Consider the following 10,427-nt stretch of genomic DNA (forward strand, 5'->3'; position numbering starts at 1 on the left):
GTACCATGGACTGCTAGGAAAGCAAACAGATTCATCCTGGAAAGGGTCAAACTGGGCTGCTCCTTGGAGGCAAGGATTCTAAGGCCGCGTCTAACATACTTCGGACATGTTGCAAGGAGGGACAGGTCCTTGGAGAGGGACATCATGCTTGGTAGGGTGGAGGGACAGCGCAGAAGGGGAAGACCATTTATGAGGTGGATTGATTCAGTGACTGCGGTAATGGGGATGGGTGTATCAGAGAAGGTGCGATTGGCACCAGACAGAGTAGAGTTTAGGGATGTTGTACATAGGGTCACTATGAGTAGCAAGCGACTTGACGGCACATAACAACAACAATGCTCTCTTGCTCTGTTCGCACATATACATAGACCAAGAGTGTTGTGTGAACAAAGCAAGGAATATGAAAGGAGTGTGGAGCAAATTGTGTCATAATTCACACATGCTTTTAAGGAATTTATGGCTGAAAACATTACTAAGATCAGATAAGCCGTAGTTGGTAATTTTGTAATCAAATACAGTCAGACATCATTGAAAATGGTGTCATAAATTCTCAACTCTCTGACCAAAGAACACTATATGGAACTAGAGTGGCAGATGATAGCATATGAGGAAGAAGTCTGAGACCTAGAAACTCCGAACTGAAAAAGCTTTTGATGAAAGAATTAGTTGACATCTTGCGTCTCAGGGAGCTCGGTGATAAAGAGCTGCACTGTCAACCCAAATGCACACAATTCACCAAATCCACCAGCTGCTCGGTGGGAGAAAGATGGGCAGTTTCCTCCTGTGCAACTTACTGCCTCTGAAATTTCACTGGAAGGCCAGCTTTTAGTCAGTTTCAATTTGATGATGCATAACAACATGACATCCATCACATTAAAGCAGGAATGGTGAAATTAAAGGAGGAAGATCCTAACACAGGGAGGTTGACCACTGTTAACAGCATGGCAGCAAAGTGTTTCAGACACGAGAAAGCTGATTTTGATGACAAAAAGTAAAGCTTGCACAAACATCGCTTAGCACTGCTTCTTGTTGTTATTGTTAGGTGCTGTGGAGTCAAGCATGACTCACAGCAACCTTATGAAATAAAATCTGAACCATCTTCTATCCTGTGCCACCCTCACACTTCGTGACACATAAGAGTGTATTGCAGCAGTCACCATATCAGTCCACCTGGTTGAGGGTCTTCCTCTCCTTTGCCGACCCTCCACCCTTTCCATCATCATGTCCTTCTCCAAGGAATAGCTTCTCCTAGCAACATGTCCAAAGTACGTGAGGCAAAGTCTCATTCTTGCCTCCAAAGAGCGTTCTGGCTGCACTCTCTCCAAGACATGTCTGTTCATTCTGTTGGCTGTCTATGAAATGTCCAGTGCTTTTCTCCAACACCACAGCTCAAAGGCATCAATCCTTTTTCTGTCATTCTTATTAATTGTCCACCTCTTGGATTCATAGCTAGTAATGTAGCAGTACCTGTTGTTAGGTGCTACCAAGTACAGTATGACTCATAATGACTCTATCAATGAGAGATATGAACTCTGTCCTGTCCTGTGCTATCATTTCTGACATAACTCAAGCTCATTGCTGCAGTCATGGTGCCAGTCCATCTGTTTGAGGGTCTTCTTCTCTTTTACGGTCCCCTCTACCTTTCTAGAAGCTATGCTACCAAGCCAAAGGTGGGTGATTTTCATTTGTGGCCCTCGGCCAGGTTCAAATTGTTTTCCTGTCAAACATTCTTCTAAGTGGTATAGCACTGGTCTGTGTGTTGCTGTACAGAGGTGACTCGTGGTTGCTGTGATGCTGAAGACTGTGACAGTGATGTGCCAATCATGGTAATGGGTACCCATGGTGGACAGTGTTGGCTGGAGCTTCCCGACTAAATCAAGCCTGGAAGCAGGAGCGGCATCCACTTCCGAAATGGCTTGTCTCCGGAAACTATGTACAAACAGTGCTCAGGCCGTTAGTTCATAGGGTCGCTATGAGTCGTCTACAACTCGACAGCATCGAACAACAATAACAACTACCTTTCCAAGTATGATGTCCCTTTCCAAAGAATAATCTGATCCACATACAGATTGAAAAGATATGGAGATAGGACACATCCTTGACACACGTTCTTCCCAATTTTGAACCATGCCATGTTTCCTTGCTCTGTTTTGGCTCTATGAGACAAAGTGTGGTGTCAGGTTTGGAGATAGACTCATCCACAATATGTGTTAGGCAGATGACACAACCCAGCTTGCTGAAACTGAGGAGGATCTGAAGCACTTGCTGTAGAAGGTCAAGGACTGCAGCCTTTAATATGGATTGAAGCTCAACATCAAGAAAACAAAGATTCTCACCACTGGGCCGATTGAAAGCATCGTGATAGATGATGAAGAGATTGAGATTGTTGACAGCTTCAGTTTGCTTGGCTCCACAATCAACACTCTTGGTACTAGCAGCCAGGAAATTAAAAGACGAATTGCATTGGGAAAATCTGCTGTGAGAGACCTCTCCAAAATACTGAAGAGCAAAGTACTGGAGATTAAAGTGTGCCTGATCCAGGCCACGATCTTTGCAATTACTTGCTATGTACCAGAGAGCTGGAAAATGACTAGCGATGATAGAAGGAGAGTTGATGTCCTTGAGCTGTGGTATTGGAGAAGAGTATTGAATATACCATGGACTTCTGGGAGAACAATCAAGTTCATCCTGGCGAGGGTGAAGCCAGGCTGCTTCTTGGAGGCAAGGATTCTGAAGCTTCATCTGACATACTTTGGACATGTTGTAAGAAGGGACATCATGCTTGAGAGGGTGGAGGGATAGTGCAGGAGCGGGAGACCCTCAATGAGATGAATTGATTCAGTCACTGGGGTCATGTGGTCGGTGTGTCAGAGACAGTAAGACTGGCAAGGGAATAGAGCAAGGTTTATGCCTGTTGTATATAGGGTTGCTATCAGTCGCAGGTGACTGGATGGCGCATAACAACAACAACAAGTGTTTTCTTGAATACTAAGTTTCTAGTTTGGAGTCTCATGTGTGAAGTGGTTTGATTCAGAAAGATGGTTTCTATTGCCTTGGTGAGGGTTGGGTGTAAACTGTTGTGTTTTTTATGTTGTTGTTGTTCACAGTCAGGTGTGAGCTGATTAGATTTGCTGGATTTAGCTAACAATGAGCTATGGACTTATTGGGCCTCTTGGTTTAGAGTCAACCTGGACCTACTGGGCAGGTCTTGTATTTAAAAAGGGGTTGGGCCCTCTGGCTTGTGTTAAATGTGTTTGGGATGGACATTCTTTTACGTGGCACAGCATTGGTCTGTCAATTTGCTATACTGAAGTAACTTGAAGTTTCTGTGATGCTGAACCCTTTGCCGCTAGTGTGTCAAATGCCATAATGGTTAACCATTGTGGATGGTGTTTGGTGGAGCTCGCAGATTGATTCAAGTTTAGAAGCAAGTGTGGCATTCACTTCCTCAACATGCCTTTGGAAACTCAATGAACATAGAGAAACGATGATAGTTATAGTACAGAGTTCAGGTCTTTTGTTCATAGGTCGCTATAAGTCATGCTCAACTTGATGGTACTTAACAACAACAACAGTGTTCTCTTTCTCTATTTGCACAACAGCTTCTTGGTCATAGTAGAAGGTTTACAGGAGCACAATTAAATTTTCTGTGATCACTATTCCTCTCAATGTTAGCCATAATTTATCAGTCACACGGTCAAATGCCTTTTAATAATCAATAAAGCATTAGTGTTCTTTGCTTTCAGCCAGGATCTATCTGTTGTCAGCAATGATAACCCTGGTGTCTCAGCCTCTTCTAACCTCAGTTTGAATTTCCAGTTCACTTCCTTACAGACAGCTAGTTACTTCAGTTGAATAGAACTTGCTGCTAATACTACCAAGGTCATGAGTTCAATCCCAATACAGGCCTTAGTGCCTACTCTTAAGAAATTGACTTCTGAAACACGTGGAAGAGTGAACTATGAGTTGATTATGAATTGAGCCATTCAATTGATAGACTTACAAACACACACACATGGGTTTCTAGTGCTGTAATACAACTTTGTATTGCATTACTATGTTTAAGATGTTTTAGTACATTCAGGAGTATTTAATATGCACAGAAACATAAAATATAGACTAAGACAAATATGACTGACATAAAATAAAAACATATATATATTCTAATTTACCTATAGATTTTATTTAAATTTTATTTGAGCATAGATCTCATTTGTACACCAGAGACCGACTGGTTTTTTTTCTCTGTTTATTGTGTGTCTCTCCCCCTGGTATATAATCTCTATGGTAACAGGGACTTTTATTATGAAGATTGCCCCAATGCCTTTTGAGTAGCTGGTAAATCAAAGTAATAGAATGTTCCTGAATGAGCGAAGTGCAAGTCAGGGCTGCCACAAATCTTGGTCCAAAGAACTTGAGAACCCTTAAAACTCAACAGAGAACTTTGCTTTCAGAAGGGGCTCTGGCAGCTGAGGGGAAGGGATGGTGGGAGTAAGAAGCCCTAAGTGCTCTCTAGAGAGGAAACAACTTTAAAATTAAATACTAAATCCATGACCTTAAGATCCATTTTCTATCCATTTTCCTGAGCTGGCCCTTGATAATCAGAAAGAAGGGCTCAGATGGTGCTCTAATGTGCTGCTGTTGGAACCTCGCCAAGGAATTTACTGAGGAAAGAGGAGGATGCCTAGATCTTTTCTTCTAACACGTTGTCCAAAGCCCAAGCCTGGAATCACAAACTGATATTTTCCTAAGTGCCTGTGGGACTTCAAAATGGACAAGCTATGACTGCCAGAACAAATAAATTTCATGGATGCTTGGATTTAATATTGGTGCTGGGTGCTGTGTCTAAATAATGACTAGAAAGTCAAACAACTAAGTTAATAGAGAAGAATAGATTTTTTTCACTCACTCACTGCTGACCACTTGGAATCAATTCATAGCTGATCCTCCAATGGGGTTTCAGAGGCTGTAAATCACGTGGAAGGAATTCCCCACTCAGCTGCGGTGGAGTCTAACCACCACAATGGGTGCAGTTTTGGATTAGCAGCTTCACTCCCCATGGACTATGCAACCTGCAACCAGAGCAGAATGATTAGAATAAGAAAGCTCTGTGTCTCTTCAAGCACCAAAAGCGCAGAGTTGTTCTAGGGTTTTTCTTTTAGGGAAGGGTCTTTTGCAGAAGTAAAAGGGAGTTGTGCTGCTTGTACTGATTGAGTCAGATGATTGTGATTTCCGTTCCTGCTCTGTGTGTCCAGCAAAACTTCAGGACGACCTCTGGTGCCAAAAGTTAGGGAAGTGGTGGGAAGACTCATTATAGGACATAGATACATGCCTACACTACTGTGGCCTCTGAGTCTGAGTCTTGCTCCCATCTTTGAGCCACTATTTGAGGTCACTGTTTGGTCAGGTTCATATTGCTGCACATGTGTGAAAATTTTATTTCACCCATTCTTTTGTCTTTTGAAACACTCTTTAGTTTTGGCTATCTAAGATCATATTTTTTAAATGTTAAGACAATACCCACTTAACCCTAGACTCTTTCTGTTCCTCATAAATTTTTCTTTTTTTTAAACTTTTAAAATTTTATTATTTTCTGTGTGTGTACTGTTAAATCAGATCTGACTGGTACAGGAGGAGATTGTCCTTCTCCAGCAGAGCATCTGGTGGATTCGAACCACGTACCTTTTGGGATTGCATAAATTTATATTTTAACAAATGCTTAGAGATGTGTCTAAGTAGGTGTGCATATACCAGAATGTATGGAGTATGTGTTAGCAGGTTCCTTTGAATTTTTCTTCTACCCTCTAGTTCCCTAGATGAACACTCCCCTTACTTCCTCAAGGTACATGATTAATGGCATCCCTAGCAGCTTTCTTCATTCAGTATTTCTTAAGCTCAAGAAACTGAAGAAAAAAATTCAAACCTCGAGTTGCTATACTTAAGAATGCTTGGAGCAGAATAATAAGTGATCCAGGAAGTATTAAAAGAAGATGGAAAGAATATACAGAGTCACTGAATTGAAAGAAATTAGCAGACACAGAAGAATTTCATGGAACAACATATGAGCAAGAGCCTGTGGTGATGAAGGAAGAAGTTCAAGCCGCTTTGAAGGAATTGGCAAGAAATAAGGCCCCAATAATTGATGGTAAACCAATTGATGTATTTCAACTAACAGATGCTGCCCTGGATGTGCTCACCAAGTTGTGCCAAGAAATCTGAAGAACAACCGCTTGGGTAACTGGAAGATACCTATATTTGTTCCCATTCAAAAAAAAGGTGACCCAACACAGTGTGTTAATTATTGTAAAATATCATTGGTATCACATGCAAACAAGATTCTGCTGAAGATTATCCAAAAACGACTAGAACAGCATATCAACAAAGAACTGCCAGAAGTGCAGGCTGGGTTTTGAAGGGGTTGTGGTACTAGGGATATTGTAGCTAATGTTAGATGGATCTTGGCTGAAAGCAGAGAGTACCAGAGGAATGTCTACTTATGTTTTATTGATTATGAAAAGGCATTTGACTGTGTGGATCATAACAAACTGTGGCTGACTCTGAGAAGAATGGGAATCCCAGAACTCTTGATTGTGCTAATACAAAACCTATACTTGGACCAGGAGGCAGTCATCAGAACAGAGCAAGGAAACACTGCATGGTTCAAAATTGGGAAGGGTGTACAACAGGGGTGTGTCCTATCTCCATACCTTTTTAACCTATATGCAAAACAGGTTATCTGGAAGACTGAGCTGTATGAGAAGTGTGGCATCAGGATTGGTGGAAGAAACTGCGTTTTACAGATGACACAACCCTGCTTGCTGAAACTGAAGAGGACCTAAAGCACTTGCTTCAGGTGAAGGACTGTAGCCTTCAATATGGATTGAGGCTCAATATCAAGAAGACAAAGTTTCTCACCACTGGGCCAATTGGCAGCATCATGATGGATGGTGCAGAGACTGAGATTATTAACAGCTTTAGTTTGCTTGGCTCCACAGTCAATACTCTTGGCACCAGCATCCAGGAAGTTAAGAGACATACTGCAATGGGAAAGTTTGCTGTTAAGGACCTCTCCAAAGTACTGAAGGGCAATGGTGTCACTCTGGAGACTAAGGTGTACCTGATACAGGTCATGGTCTTTGCAATCACTTGCTATGCATCGGAGAGTTGGACAATGACCAGGGAGGATAGAAGGAGAATTGATAGCTTTGAGCTGTGGTGTTGGAGAAGAGTATTGAATGTACCATGGACTGCTAAGAAAACAAACAGGTTCATCCTGGAGAGAGTTAAATCAAGCTGCTCCTTGGAGGCAAAGATTCTGAAGCTTCATTTGACGTACTTTAGACATGTCCTTGGAGAAGGATGTCATGCTTGGGAGAGTGGAGAGACAACGCATGAGAAGACCCTCTATGAGGTGGATTGATTCAGTGACTGAGGTCATGGAGGTAGGTGTGTCAGAGACAGTGCGATTGGCACAGGATAGAGCAGGGTTTAGGGCTGTTGTACATGGGGTGGCTATGAGTTACTGGAAGGTACAGAACAACAATAGCAGCTTTACTTGGAAACAATGTTACTAACTAGGGGTCCAGTCTGAAGAGATATTTCTCTGCACTCCCGACAGCTAGACATCGGAAAGCTGCCTGGAGAGAGACTAGAATCTTCTCAGGACACTGGCTGGTGGGCCAGGGTCTTGGTTTTCCCTAATCACTGGCCTAGAAACTGCTTGAATTGAAAATGAAACAACTCTCTGAAAACTGGCCCTTTTTTCTAGGTATTTACAATTTGAGAATTGACCAATATGTTTCTATTTCAGGCAACCAAAACCTCACATAATGGATAAGCAAGGAAAAGGTAGTCGTGGCTCTATGGCCTGGCATATGAGTGATTATGAGGACACCACAAACAGAAATTCTAAGAGTGCCATTCTTGTCAGGGAGAATAAAGCACCTACGACATCTAAACTACCCACGCTGCATTCCAAGGTACAGTACAATCTTCTGCTTTCTGAATCATTATAGAAAAAACAAAGAAGAACCAGATACCAGATTGTTTTAATGTAAACTAGAGAATTTAACATCCTAATACTATTGTCACTACTACAACTAATAGAGCTCTGTTTTATAGCTCCTTTTTGGAGGGGCGGGGTGCTTTTCACATTTTTCCTTTCTTTTTTTCAGAAGACAGAAATACATTCTGAATCAAACAACACGAGTCACACAATTTTTTCAGTAGGCCCAAGATTTCTGCGGCAATCACTGCAGCTCATGGCAGCATGAGGGGTCCTCAGAATTCAGATGTTAAAGCTTTCTCTACGGCCACACATTCCTTTGATGTTTGGGTTATTGAACACAAACTCATTGGATAATTTGTCTTCTACATAGTCCATTTCCGTTTCTGAAAGTGTGAGCTGTGCTTTCTTTTCAATGAACACTCTGACTCCCTCTTGAACAACTTCTTTATCAGAATCTTCTTTTGTTTTTTGCATATTCTAAAACTCAAGAAAGGCCGTTGTAACCCCTGGTTTGAACACTGACTTTCACATCTACATGTTCAGGCTTATCTTTAAGATGTTGTTTTATCTTGAGTACTGCGGAAGGTGTCAGGGTTAGGGCAGCCCGATTGGGGTGAACTCCCTCTTGCTGACAGCGTGGACAGTGCCTCACACTAAGGAAGCAGACATCTTCGGGGGGGCCCAGGGTGCCTCGGGCCACATCTCCCAGCCCTCAGCCTCTCTCCATGGACACAGGCGCTCACTGACCTTTTATAGTTCCTTTTAAATCTATTTATTGTAGGTATGTCAAATGCTTTGTAATTTAAATCTAAAGTAAGACAATCCATGCAGTTGCCCTAAGTCAACCCCAACTCATGAACACAATGTGTCAGAGTAGGATATTCAGTAGCTGGATTTTTGAAAGTAGATTGCCAGGACTTTCTTCCAAGGAGCCACTGTGTGAACTCAAACTTCAAATCTTGCCGAGAAGAGCTAAACACTACCCACTATGCAACCAAGGGCTCTGTATACCACACTCAAACCAAATTCACTTCTTCTGTCAACTTAATTCTAATTGCAACTTTGAATTATGGTGCTGAAGAAGTGTACTGACTAGATCATCAACTGCCAAAAGAACAAATAAATCTGTCCTGAAGGAAGAGCAACCAGAGTGCTCTGTGGAGGCAAGGATGATAAAACTCTGTCTCACTCACTAGGGGCATATTTTGAGGAGGAACACGTCCTTGGAGGAAGACATCATGCTAGGAAAGGAAGAGGGTCAGTGAAAGAGAGGAAGACCCAATAGATGGAGTGACCACCACCATGGGCTTGAGCATGACAGAAACAGGCGGATGGTTCGAGACTGGGCAAGGTTCAGATCTATTGTTCAGGCGGTAACTATGAGTCATAGTCGATTCAATGGCAACTAAGAAAAACACACCACCTTTGGGTTTCGAGTGGCCTAGTGGTAAAGAGTTGGTGCTGCCAACCCAAAGGCAGGTTCAAATCCACCAGCTGTTCTGCAGAAGATGGGAAAGCTCTTGAATGCAATTTGTAGTCCCTAAAAAATCCACTGAAGGGTCAGCTGTGAGGTGATTCTGACTTAATGACACATGACAACGATAATCACCTTGGGTGTCTGGGGCTGTAAACTTTTATCAGAGAAAGTCACTCATCTTCTTCCCAAGGAACAGCTTGAACTGCAGACCATCTGATCGGCAGCCCAACAGCCACCTAGTGCTCCTGTGTACCACCTGCATAATCTCTACCTTGTTCAAGCCCATTGTTCTCAATCCAATTTGTGTAGGGTTTTCACCCTTTTCTCAGACCCTCCACCTGTTTCAGCATGATGTCTTTTTCCAAATATTGGCCCCTTTTGCAGCGGTGGGTTCAAGTGTATCAGAGATAATAGGAGGCACAGAATAGGGCAGGGTTCAGATCTGTTGTTCACAGTTGAGTCAGACTCGACTGATGGCACCTAACAGCAACAACAAGGATAACATCCAAAGTATGTGAAAAGTTTCACCATCCTTGCATCTAAGGAGCAACCTGATTGCTCTTCTTCCAATAGAGACTTATTTGTTCTTTTTGACAGTCTTGGGCTATTCAAGTTCTTCTCCAACACAACAATTCAAAGGCATCAATTCTCCTTTGGTCATCATTACTCACTGTACAACTTTCAGATGCATAGGAAGCAAGTGAAAATACCCTGGTTTGAATCAAGCACACCTTAGTCCTTTAAATTGACATCGTTTATTATTAGCACTTTAAAGAGGACCTTGGGAGAATATTTTTCTCAGTCAATACATGTTTTAACTTCTTGACTGCTCCTGCCATGGTATTGATTGGGGATACAAGTAAAATAACTTCTTTTTTCTATCTACCATATTGCTAATTGGCCCAGTGGTGAGGGCTTGTGTTTTCTTTGTGTTAAGATGCA

General features: G+C 42.2%; 1 protein-coding gene and 1 pseudogene across 1 annotated transcript in view; one reads left to right on the forward strand and one right to left on the reverse strand.

Moving 5' to 3' along the window:
- LOC102851432 (chromosome unknown open reading frame, human C4orf45) overlaps nucleotides 1-8,015 on the forward strand; it is a 229,137-nt gene extending 221,122 nt beyond the window's left edge. Inside the window, exon 4 of the mRNA XM_006892791.1 lies at nucleotides 7,811-8,015. Within this exon, the coding sequence (XP_006892853.1) occupies nucleotides 7,811-8,015 (205 nt within the window). The remainder of the gene's footprint in view (nucleotides 1-7,810) is intronic.
- Nucleotides 8,016-8,287: 272 nt separating this feature from the next.
- On the reverse strand, nucleotides 8,288-8,677 carry LOC102870573 (annotated as a pseudogene).
- Nucleotides 8,678-10,427: the final 1,750 nt, after the last annotated feature.

Source organism: Elephantulus edwardii, unplaced genomic scaffold (genome assembly GCF_000299155.1).
Source record: "Elephantulus edwardii isolate Elephantulus edwardi_28Jun2011 unplaced genomic scaffold, EleEdw1.0 scaffold00119, whole genome shotgun sequence".
NCBI classification, from domain to species: Eukaryota; Metazoa; Chordata; class Mammalia; order Macroscelidea; family Macroscelididae; genus Elephantulus; species Elephantulus edwardii.